Raw genomic sequence first — 13,365 nt, 5'->3', positions numbered from 1 at the left:
CATTGCCTTGGCTGGTGTGGCTCAGTGGACTGAGTGCTGGCCTGTGAACTGCAAGGTTGCGGTGTGATTCCGTCAGGGCGCATGCCTGAGTTGCAGGGCAGGTCCCCACTGGGGGGCATGTGGGAGGCAACCACTGATCAATGTTTGTCTCCCTCTCTTTCTCCCTCCCTTCCCCCCTTTCTGAAAATAAATAAATAAAATCTTTAAAAAACAAAAAGTTCATCTGTCAGTAAAATGGGTTTCTAGCCCCCACCCCACCATGGTAATGGTTTTTTTGGTCTCAGTTTCCACTGAGAAGAAAAATATGAACTCATTCCTCAAAAAAATGTATGCACACTTACATGGGCAAATATATTTACAAACACAATGACACAATTGTTAAACAACTTCATAGATTAATGAACAAATCTGGAGACTCAGCTAATAATATTCTTAGGGATTTTCCTGCAAACACTAAAACTCATATTTTGTAACATTAAAATATAGGCTGATATAGAGTTTCTACTCAAATGTAAAAAAAAACCCTTTTCCTCTCACTGATAAAGGATAATAACTCTCTTAATTGTTCTTGCTTAACTAGGAGTTTCCAAATAATTTCATCTAAACACAGTAAACTGTTGATGTTATTTTCAAAATATTAATTTGGAAGCCCTACTTGGACTCACAGCCTATTTATTCAGTGATAAATCACACCCAGATTTGTTCAGTGACCTGCTTGGTGTAACAGCAGGTCCGCGAATAACACTGTTATCCTCAGCATCGTTTCATTATGAATTGTTTTGCTTAAGTCGCAGAACCCATGGACATTAAATGAGGAGTTACTGTACTTACAAACACATAATGAACAAAGAATGTTTCAGCTCCTTAATCTCACTGGCAACATAAATTTATCATGGTTTTCTGGCAAGGTGTTTTAGCTGAGTCTGAGTTGTCTTATTTGAATCTCTATATTTCTCTATTTTAAGATGAAGATTATCGTCACTTTCATATATTTCAGCTTTTCTGAATATTCTATCCCAAACCATTTATCATTTTGTTTTTACACTGGCAGTTTTCCTCTTCAGAGTAACAATGGACAATTTTACCTTAATCATAAGCTCTTTAGAGATAATTATTCTATGTCCCCCCCACTGTTCTTACTTGTGCAGTCTCTGCATGTTCCAGCATCTCTTCGAATTCTTGATACTCTTCATCATCTGGTTCAGCACCCGAGAGTCGAGCCGCTCTGGCCATAAAATACGGAGGCAGCTCTCCAATTGCTGTACCGACACCCTATGTGAAAAACCAAAATACCCATATGAGATTCTGTTCTCAACATAGTGACACTAAACACATCAAATCTACATTTTTCTATATCATCAAAAACATATTAATATGCATGTATAAGGGCTCTGGCTATTATGGATTAGTGGATTGGGTGCCGGCCTGTGAACTGAAAGGTTGCCTGTTCGATTTCCAGTCAGGGCACATGCCTGGGTTGCGGGCTGGGTCCCCAGTTGGGGGTGTGAGAAAGGCAATCAATGATGCTTCTCACCCTCTCTCTCCCTCCCTTCCCCTCTCTCTAAAAATAAATAAATAAAATCTTGAATTAAAAATAAAAAGATGTATTAGGGAGAAAAGCATATAGTAGTACATAACCAGGAGAATGTGAGTTTGAATCTTGGCCCTAATACTGACCTGTGCAGCTAGGCGAGATAAGATACATCAAACTGTCAGACAATCTCTAGTGTATGGCAGACACTAAATTAAATGTTAGTTCTTTAGCATTTCTACTGACATTCTATTATTTTTATCTGTTTTCCCCCAGCCCCTGTTCAAATATTCAAGTGGTTTGGTAATGGGCATTCACTAGTATGGCTATTAGACAAATATTTTCTAGGAAATCTCCTGGTACTGAGGATGTTGCTTTAATCCCAGAACTTTTTGTGTGCAGAGTTAAAAGTTTTAACAAATTGTGGTCAGGAAGCCCCTTGAAAACTCAACATTAGGATGGGTAAATTTTCACCACAGGAAAAATGTTTATATTTCCTCAGGACATTGAGTGACTCATGTTTTTAGTCTCTTTTTGGATTCTTGTTTTTGAAGAGAGTTCTTTCCCCCCAACCAACTTAGGACATAAGGGTGAAAACAAAGTGAAAGAATCAGAAACTTGGTTTAAACTTACATGGCTCACATACAGCTTAGGCAATAGTGCAAGAGGCATACATTCTCTAGGAAAATTCTCAACTTTGAGCCCTTCTCCTCTGCCCTGAGTCACAGTGAATGAAAAAGGCATCTGCTAGTTCTGGAAGCAACTTCAGGATCTTTGGTTGCTCTGTCCTACCCATGCCGTGAAAAGAATCCCCAAGGAACATTATCAAATCCAAACACTTTGTGTTCTCAGTGTTACATTCCAGTGTGTGGGATCACTGATCCAAGTGAAACCGCGCTGCCCACACGTGGAACCAGAGTTCTGAGACAAGAACAAGGCCATAGCTAGTTAAACACAAAGAGAAGGGAGGGAGAAAAGACCTGTACAGAGAAGGACACAGGAATAAAGCACAAATCATACTTTGCTAAACAAGAAAACTTGATGTCAGTCAACTCCGGAGGACGTTAGAAGACCAACTTACTATTGTGAAACTGGTACATCAATTTCGAGAGAAAGATCAATTATTTACCCTGTCTTACCTACATGAAAGATACCTCAGGGTAATCTAATTGCTGAAAAGGAGAAGTTTCTCTTTATAAAAGCATTTCAGTCAATAACTAAAGAAAAAAAATAATATAATAATTGGCATACCCTCATTTTATAACCCCTAATAATGAACTTATGTAATAATGGTGCTATTATCACATACAAAAAAAGACAGACACTATTGCACCCTGTGATAGAAATACACAAGGCTCCGAAGTACATTCTTGTCAAAAAGAGATTTTTTTCAAGCCTCTCAATCTAACTACCAACTCACCGAAACTACAGGGAACGTGGAAACATATTTAAACGACACCAACTGGAATACAATCAGTAACAGCACAATCCGGGCTGTGAGAAACTGTACTTGACAAGCAATCCAGCTTCAACAACAAATTTGAAAAGAAAAATGAAGAAATAAATACAACCAAAAAAATTTGAACACTAACTGGTTAACTGATTTGAAGAGACTATTCCTAATTTCTCTTAGGCATGATAATGTTTTTAAAAGTCCTACCGTTGATATATTTACAGATGAAATGTGATGTTATCTAAGATACACTTCCAGATAACTGAGTAGAGTGAGGAGGGGTACAGTTAAAACAGTATTAACCAGGAGTTAATATTAGCTGAAGTTGGGTAAGAATATATCGAATTAACTATGTAATTCTTTGTGCTTAATTTTTTCCATAACAGAAAGGAGGAAGAAAAGTTAATTGCAACATTTTATTTAAAACATGAACTTCTCTTAAAACCGAAGTTTTAAGTCGAGTCAAATGTTCAACAGTTCTAGAGGCAATCATATGATTCACACTCATGACAAGTTTCCTCAAAGTTAAAAGGAAGTCATAATGCATTGAAATCAAGAGCTACATAAGGCCTTGCATTTAACTGACACATTATTATATTTTAGCTCTGCTCATGTTTTCCCATGTTAGCAAGGCACAAGAATGGTGATCACAAGTCAGTATTCTACTTTTTATGCAAATAAGTAAAAAGGAAATGGAGTCATCCAAGCAGGTCCCCCAAACACATTATAGTCCAGACACAGAAGTTTATTTAGCCAGTTATCTCAAATTAGATACTAAAGTACTATAATTTCATGGTTCTTACAAAACAATTTTCTAATTCTTACACAATCAAAACAAAAAAACGAAATATAACTGCAGAACACTAAAAGCTGTCAGCCTCTGTTTAAGTAAGGGGAAGAAATGACGGGCTTCCTCACTGAGAGAGAAAGACAAGTGGTACTCAGTCAGGCAGTAACTCAGAAGGCTCTTCTCAGAACCATCTACCACCCTGAAGTCCCTGCTTCTTGATTGGCATTTTCAATACGCACAAAATATATGCAACACCGACAGAGAAACACAACATCTTCCTGGACTGTTCATTTTATTCAGAGATTTTTGGGAGGAGAAAACTTCTGAATTTTTGTGCTTTTAAAAAGTTTTGTCAAGTGGATTCACAAGCAAATCAGCAGCATCTTGCTTTTCTATGTAGGGAATCATAATTTTTAATGGTAAAAAATCTGGAGATAGAATTTTTTATACATAAATAATGACTACTGAGAAATTTCGGTAATTTTGTATTATCAACGTGTTAATAATCTTTAAAAACAAAATCATTTTTCAATTAAATGTTCCAACTACAAACATGAATCAGAGGTTAAAGGCGTGAGTTTGGAGGATAAGTTTAAAACCACTGAGAAATTCAGGGCTCTTACAGCAATGTTTAAACAATAATCGCACCAAGTCTAGTAAAATCATCAAACTTTTATAGAATTGCTTTACAGATAAAAAGGAAAATTTGCTTCTAGTTTTCCAAATATTTATTTATTTGAGGGGAAAGGAGGGTGAAAGAGAGGGAGAGAAACATTGAACGGTTGCCTCTTGCACGCACCCAACTGGGAACCGAACCTGTAACCAGGGCATGTGCCCTGACTGGGGATAGAACCAGTGACCTTCGGCTTTGTGGAAAAATGCTCAACCAACTAAGCCACACTGGTCAGGGCTCCTTGAGGTCAATTTTAAAACAGACTCAGAAGGAACTAAGTTCTGATACATGCTACAACATGGATGAAACTTGAAAACATATGCTAAGTAAAATAAGCCAGAAACAGAAAGACAGATATTGTCTGAGTTCATTTATACACCTATCTAGAGTAGGCAAATTCACAGACAGAGAGTACAATAGACGCCACCCGGGGCTGGAGAGAGGAGGGAATGAGGACTTACTGGTTAAAGGGCACAGAGTTTCTGTCTGGGATGACAAAAATGTTTGGAAGTCAATACTGTCGATGGATATGGAACATCATGAATGTACTTAATGCAGGACATTGCTGTGCACTTAAAAATGGTTAAAATGGTAAACTTCATGTCATGTATCCTTTAGTACAATAAAAAAAAAAACAACCCCAAAGCAAAACCAGTAACTTAACAAACAAAAAACCCTTGTAAGGTGATGCTCTCCTCTGAAAATCCTCACACAGTGCTCTTCTCCCACGCCCTGCTGTTATTCCCTCTACCCCACCTTACGCCTTGTTGTCCTGAGGTTTTAATTGAATCACAGATGAAGGAACATTTGTGTTATACAGTAGATTTCTCCTTCATAGCACTTGCCACATTTTGTTTAAATATTTACACATATGTAATTTTCTGTAATACTTACATAGACATTTTCCCGTGATAATTATTCCCTGACTAGAATGCACAGCTCCGCGAGGGCAGAGACAAGCACGGCTCCCTCGGACTCTCCAGCACTTGGGTACGTGTAACTAGGACTGGAGTGCGGAGTGACAAGAAAATGTACGAAGCCTTGCTACGGCGATGTAGCCCAATTGTGGAGGTTCAGAAAGATGCAAACTGAAAAAAGGTAACCTCCTGATGAGTAACATAAAATAATCCACTTCAGCGGGCTCCAAATACTTGTGTAAACAAGCTGAAACTGAGGTTGACCCTGGTTTTTATCTTACAATTAGAAGTCCTACATATTTTAATGATTTCACTGGCTATAAATATATTTATATATAATATATATAAAAATATATGTATTTATAATGATAGTGAAGGCTGTAAAGATATTTTAATTTACAAAGTACAAATTAAATAAAAACTTTAAACAACTTATCACTTTTTAATCAAGCAAGACATTGCCTGGAAAAAAACACACACATGGAATCAAATTTATGAAGGATAAACTGTAAGAAGCCAGTCCAACACACTCTACGTCGGGTCTTTCTACCTCAGGAGTACTGACTTTTTGTAAGTGTGTCCCATTTAGCCATTTTTAAATACACAGTTCAGGAGCCTTAACTGCATTCACAATGCTGTGCCACCATCATCATTATTTCCAATATCTCCCATCACCCAAGTGGAAACTCTGTGTCCAGTACACAGGAACTTCTCATTTCCCACGCAGGGCAACCTCTCATCTGTTTTTCGTCTCTCTGAACTTGACTCTTCCAGAGAGCTCACATAAGTGGAATCATATAATATTTGTGGTTCTATGTCTGGCTTAGTTCACTTTACAAGGTTTTCACAAAGTTTATTGTATTGTTGCATGTATCAGCACCTCATTCCTTTTATGACTGAGTAATACCACATTATATGTATACATGTATACTGTATTTCGTTTGTCCATTTGTCTGTTTCTACCTTTCTGATAATATGAATAATGCTGCTGAACAGTGAAGTACACATATCTGTACTTATATTTGAGTCACAGTTTTCAGTTCTTTTGGATATTTATATAAGACTGAAATTAGAGAAGGGTCATAAGGTAATTCTATGTTTAAGTTTTTGAGAAACCACCAAACTCTCACAGCAGCTGAATCACTTTACATTCCCACCAGCAATATACAAGGGTTCCAATTTCTCCACATCCTCACCAATGCTTGTTATTTTCTTAAAAAAAAAAAAAAGCCACCCTAATGTGTATAAAGGGGTATTTCCTTACAGTTTTGACTTGCATTTTCCCAATGATTAATGATGTTGAGAATCTTTCCGTGGGCTTATCGGCCATTTACATTATCATCTTTGGAGAAATATCCATTCAAGTCCTTTGCTCACTTTTTAATGGGGTTTTACTGTTGAGTTATAAGAGTTCTTCAAACATTCTGGTTATTAAACCCTTAACAGATACATGATTTGTAACATTTTCTCTCATTCTGTGGGCTGTCTTTTCATTCTCTTGATAGTCCCCTTGATGCACAAGGTTTTAATATTAGTAAGGTTCAATTAATCAATTTTTTTCTTTTTATTAAAAAAAGATTTTATTTACTTTTAGAGAGAGGAGAAGGAAGGGAGAAAGAGAGGGAGAGAAACATCTATGTGCGGGAGGTACACGGATTGGCAGCCTCTCGCATGCCCACAACTGGGGACCCGGCCCGTAACCTGGGACCTGGCCCGCAACCCAGGCACGTGCCCTGACTGGCAATCGAACCAGCGACCTTTCGGTTTACAGGCTGGCACTCAATTCACTGAGCCACACCAGCAAGGGCTCACTTTTCTTTTGTTGCCTAACCTTTGATGTTACATTTGAGAAACAATTGCCAAATTCATCATGTAGACTCTTCTCTATATTTTCTTCTAAAAGTTTTATAGTTTTATCTCTTAAGTTTATGTATATGATGCATTTTGAGTTAATTTTTGTATATGGTGTAAGGTAACGATCCAGCCTCATTCTTTTGCATGTGGATATCCTATTTTCCTAGCATCCTTTGCTGAAAGGACTGTCCTTATAAATTTTGACAGCAATGGGAACAAATTTAAAAATAACTTGATATGTGCTACATTTTTTACATGACAAGACAGTTATCAAAAAAGGAAGTATGAAGAGCAAACATTCAGCCATTTAGTATTTACTGACAGCCTTGTACTATGTGCAAAGTCTAATGCTGAGTGCTGTAGGGGTAACAAATATAATGTACAGTCTGTATTTTTAGGAGCTTAATACACCAGCCAGGTTGACTGATTTAAGGCATGCATGAATCCAGGTCAAGTGTGTACTATGGAAGTTTAGAGGAGGCAGCCACCACTGCCAGTGGGGATGGAAGTTTTTCTTTATTGGCATTGGTGTTAATCCAGCTACGTAAATCATTTTTGAAAGGGCAGAAGAAAAACAGAAAATCAGAGTGTATATACATAGCCCCTTTCTAGCATGTTCCAAGTATCTTGTTATTTTAATAAAATTTTTCATCAAAAGACTAATATGGTCAAATTTTAAAAACAAAGGCAACTAGTACAATGAATCTGTTTCCAGTGTTTATAAAAGAGTAACAGGAAACATGACAATTTTTCCTGCCTTTCATATTCAACAAGTTCAATGTATGGCATTTCCCTCATAATTCTTTTAAAACACAACATAGCGGCTACCACGTAGATGTCTTGGAAAACTCTGCCTCTTCCGTGGGCAGAATATTCATATTCATCTTCATTTTAGTTAAGATTTTTAAGTAATCTGTTCCACATTTTTTATTTTATAAGAAATGCTAACGGAAGAAGTTACAGGTAATGTATAACTTAATAAATGCAAATGATGAATTAAAAAATAATTCAAATCCTAATAGGAAGTCTTACGCAAATGAACTACCCATCAATGACACACATCTGAATGAATTTAAGTATATAGAAAAAAAAAAAAAGAGGAAGTTTTGTATAGGTTAAAATACATTTGCCATTGAACATATAGTCCCAAAACCTCCCAACATGTACTTAAGCAAACCATAAGAAGGTAATTGGTACAGCTGAAAGGAAGATCACGACCTACAACCACACAGCCCACTACAGTAAAGCCTGGTTTATGAAGAGATGTCTCATCTTACTTTAGTACTATAACAACTCAGAAAAGGAAAAGAGTCCTCTAAGAATAAACACTGAGTATTTAAATTTAACGGAGAGACATTACATTGACCAATCTGAAACTGATACATAAGCATCTGCTATGTGTTTATCAAGTACGTAAACACTGGCAAAATTTTACAAAGCAGCAGTCACAGCACCCACACTCCTTTTCTTGGCTGCTGTCTACTTGCCTTCAATTGCTCCATGGTACCTCTGGCTTCATGCCTTCCTTCTGAACGCCATTAATGAACAAAGAATGCTCTGAAAGGTTTTTAATGCTTTTTTAAAAAATACAGTCAACTGACTTAAAAATATATTTTTTTAATTTATTGATTTTACAGATAGGAATGGAGGGAGAGTGAGAGAGAGAGAAACATCAATTTGTTGTTCCACTTATTTTTGCATTCATTGGTTAATTCTTGCATGTGCCCTGACCAGGGATCAAACCCACACTCTTCTAAAAGGTTCGTTTTACCATATTTTGCTGTGTATAATGCACACCCACGTTTTTGGCCCAAACTTTCAGGGGGAAAAAAAGCCTTTCATTTTAATTTTTTTAATTCAATTATTTATTTATTTATATTTAGATACTTGTTTTTTGTATTATAAAGGAATTTTAGCATTTATTTTTGAACATACAGATATTGTTATTGCTTCATAGAGTTACACTTTTAATATATAAGCATAAATAAAAGAGTTAAAAGCATTTATATAGATCTGGAATTAGTACTACTATAACATGCACCCTAATTTTTCCCTCAAAAATTTGGGCAAAAAGTGCACATTATGCACAGCAAAATACAGTACTCAGAAGCAGGCAACTGACTTGATGCAGCAATATACACGGACAGGTTAATTTTAGACAAATATGAGAATGGACATCTTACCCACATGCAGGCCTCAATCCTAACTTTTGAGATGATGCTCCACAAAGAAATGGATCCTTCAATGCCCTCTTCATCTGGACAAATAATCTGATCGGGATAGGGTGGTTCAGGGAAATTAACTGAATTGCACTCATAAGCAGCTAATGTAACTGAAGCTATGTGTGGACCCTACAAAACAAATAAGAGAAACCTGATTAGAAATATTAATGAAAAGGGAAGCGTTAACACATGCCATTTTAATGGTACCTTAATTGCTATATATTAATAGAAAAAGCCTAGCTTTTAAAGAACAAGAATCTATTTAACTAAATATTTCAAGATACAGAAGGTAATTTGAAAAACTCCTTCCCAGTATTTCCTCCTGGTTTGCTTTAAAAGAAAACCCTCAGATTTACTGATAATTTATATGACAAGAGGCACTATTTTATGCCTCAGTTACACAAGTTTTGACAAATATATCCACCTGTATCACAACAAGTCACGATATAAAACATTCCCATCACTGCAGAAAGTTCCCTTATGTCGTTTATACTCAATCCCCACCCCCAACACCAGCCCCTGGAAACCATAGGATTTCTGGCTTCATTCTGATTTTATTTATTTAAAATCATTCTGATTTCATTTGTAATAATGTTGTATCCCCTTTGATAAAAACTTCCTGTGCTGCTATTCTTTTAGGCATAATTTCAGAATATCACTTTTTGTCCTTAAAAACTGTTGGTGAAATAACTACCTCACTTATCTTTCTCACTGAGATTAGAAAAACAAACAAAAAACAACAACCCCTGGAACCAGTATCAGTGAGTTTTCCTTTTAAAGTAATTTTTTCTATGAAAGCCTTTGTGCTACTTTGTACCTTTATTTTGAAATATTATAAATCAGTAATAATCATATAGATTAAAATGGGTTAATAATACAATAAGGGCTTAAACACAAGGGTTCCCAAATACACATGTACGCCAAAGTGAGGTTTCTGCATTAAGATTCAACTGGGGAGTTTGTTAAAAATATAAATTCCTGGGACTCCTAAGCACAGATTGATTCAATAGGTAGGAGTAGGAAGCTATATGTTACAAACAAGCTCCTTCAGAGTTTCAAATAGGTTAGGTTCTAATAGGTTAAGCCCAGGAATCACCGGAAAATAGTAAACTAAGGGTCAGGAAATAAGCAGCCTCAGACAAGTCACTTAACTTTCTGGGCCTTAGTTTACTCTCCTGCAAGGCAAGAGCATTAAACTCATTTTATGGTCTATCCAGCTCCAAAATCCCAAAACTCCAAATATAATCAAATGTGTCGATAAAAATCCAATGCTAATTTCCAAAGTTCTCATGAGGTGCAAGACCTACAGTTGGACATCCTTAGCACGCTGCTCTAACACACATGGCATAAGTGGTCACTCTGAGGCGCGCTGACTGCAGACACAGTTCACAGCACAGCGGTCGCAAGCCCAAAGGCCAGAGCCAGCTGTTCTGGTTTAGGTGGTGGCCTCGGCCCCTAACCTGAGTCTTGCTTTGCTCGTCTATAAAATGGGAGTAATGCAATACCTCCAGGATCTGCATTCTGAAGATGTTGTAAGGTTTAAATTAGTCAATTCATACAAGGCATTCATCTTAGAACACTGCTTGGCATACAGTAAGCCCTCCGAAAGTACCAGCCATCAGTTGTTATGAAGAAAGAGACTCTCTCTGCAGAATTAGATACACACACACATACATACATACATACATACATACATACACACACAGACAGACACTAAGGGTCTCTGTATTTAAAATAATGTAGTGAAAAGAACTTGTGGTTCAAAGACAGTACATAAGATACAGCGATAAAAATAAGACACTAAAGAACTCCTACCACTATCAAGACAAAAGGCAATATAAAACAAAATTATTTGTTGCATGTTAATATGAAAAAAAGACTCATAAATCTAAGCTACATTTTCCCTAAATACAATAGATATTTTTGATCAAATAAAACCAAAAAATGAAGTTCTACACTTAGCACTGAAATCAATTTAGTTATTAGGCTTTTCTGAACCAAAAAAATCTATGTGAATTTTTAGTTGGTTCCTCTTTTTCTTGAGTTTTAATTCCTAACAATCCGTAAGTGGTATACATTTAAGTTTTAAAAATTACTATAGTACGCTTTGTAAAAGAATGCTTTTGGGAATTCAGGTTAAAAAAAGTTATTAGCCATGAAATCTACAACTGTTTCTTTGAATACTATATGCATAAGAGATTTCACAAATGGGGAAAAATAATTATTTTGTAACCTTCAAAATAACTCCCAAGTTTAAAGTTCAGGGAATTCAAAATAACTGAATAAACACTGAAAATTTTTTCACTGTACTCTTAAGCAGCAGATGCAGTTTTTTAAAAAAGTGTAACTTTCACCTTTATTGTCTGAAAATACAAAAGAGAAATGTAATACCAGTAGGTAAAACAAATGAAAAAAATTCAACGGTCCGGCCACAATCCTGCCAAACAACTGTCCCCTGCAGACTGCAGGAACAGCCTGCCCCTCGACGCTACGACAAAAGCTGAACTATCCCGGAAGACAGAACGATGAGATTTCTGGGATATAAAAAGGAACAACTGCACTTCTATTATAAAAATGTAGATGAAATATGCAACCCATCAGATTAAACACATTATCCAAAAAGACAGAAGACATTCATAGTTAATTTTAAGTGACTCTAAAAAGGGAAATTTTCAGCCATCTGATGAGAATTTTTTCCCTAAAGATAGGACACAGTTCATTCATACAACTAAACTGACATATACTTTCCATAACCACACTAATAAGTCATGATTACTCAGCCTTGGGCAGATGTGGTGGTTCCCAGACAAAATGAACACAAATAACTCGGCTTCTTGTCCTTTGCTCCTTCTCAAGAGTCCATTCAGCCTATACCTTGACATTTCGGTTTAAACTGAACTGAACATTCAGCTAACTGATGGGAAACCTCACAAATTCTTTTCAGCATTAAAGATTAATGATTCCTAAATATAACTGACTTAACTGAAATAAATATTAGTTTACATGAAAAAAAGCTTAAAAAATCATCTTTACTAAAAGAATTTTGAAAGTTATATATATATACTGAACTACGTTTTAAGTGTATTTTTCTAAAACCTGTAAGTTCTATTACAACTATGTATCAAATATGAAAGACTCACATTTTAACCACACTAAATGAAGAACATGAGATAAGACAGCTGTAGTAAAAACAGAAAAGACTAGCTGGACAGAACCACCATAAAACATACAAATCACACAGTGTTCCAGCTCTCATGGGGGCGTGCAGGTACTGGTATGTATCGGCTACATCGGTATGTATGGCCTGGGTCAGAGGGTTTTCCACCTCAGATCATGAAGGAACTGGTACAGACCTTTGCTCCTACAGCAAACAACCAGGAAACTGGACAAGACGTACAGAACAACTCTTTTCAGACCCTGCACCACAGGCAGCACAGGACTTGACTGCTGCGAGAAGGGGCACAACTAAGGAAACCCTCTGACGACTCTGACTCTTTTGATTTGTGCACGGGCTTTGTGTCTACAGCAAAGTCCATGGGCCAAGAGGAGGAACCCGAGCACAGCGCGGTGGTCTTGCCTAGATGAGGACATGTGTGGGGCAGAATACTAGGGAAGAGGGAAATATGAGGGTCCCCTTGAGACTTTGGCATACAAAGCTGCATTGCATGTTAGGGTGAGGTTTCAAGAGGCCAGGCAAAGTACAGCCAATGGGAAAAGAACTAACAGGTAACTGTAAGCTGAACATTTCCTAGAGTTTGTACAGGGCTGGGCAACACTTGAGCTTCCTAAGCTAGAGAGAAGAGACTCAGGGAAAGAGCCTAGAGTAAAACCTACTTGAGCCAGGCACTAACAGGATTTTTTAAAAACCCTTCAATAGTTCAAGGTGATCCACAGGTAACTTAACTGCCCACCAAAAAATGAGTGC

At 36.8% G+C, this 13,365-nt stretch overlaps 1 protein-coding gene across 3 annotated transcripts in view; it reads right to left on the bottom strand.

Annotated features, from left to right (window-relative positions):
- VMP1 (vacuole membrane protein 1) overlaps nucleotides 1–13,365 on the bottom strand; it is a 108,032-nt gene that overhangs the window by 59,302 nt on the left and 35,365 nt on the right. For all 3 annotated transcript variants that reach the window (XM_024573282.3, XM_024573283.4, XM_045182244.3), the window contains exons 6-7: nucleotides 9,402–9,569; nucleotides 1,141–1,272 (exon numbers count right to left, since the gene is read on the bottom strand). In XM_024573282.3, the coding sequence (XP_024429050.1) occupies nucleotides 1,141–1,272; nucleotides 9,402–9,569 (300 nt within the window). The remainder of the gene's footprint in view (nucleotides 1–1,140; nucleotides 1,273–9,401; nucleotides 9,570–13,365) is intronic.

This window comes from Desmodus rotundus, chromosome 9 (assembly GCF_022682495.2).
Source record: "Desmodus rotundus isolate HL8 chromosome 9, HLdesRot8A.1, whole genome shotgun sequence".
Lineage (NCBI taxonomy): Eukaryota > Metazoa > Chordata > Mammalia > Chiroptera > Phyllostomidae > Desmodus > Desmodus rotundus.
This window is presented reverse-complemented; position numbering and strand designations above follow the sequence as displayed.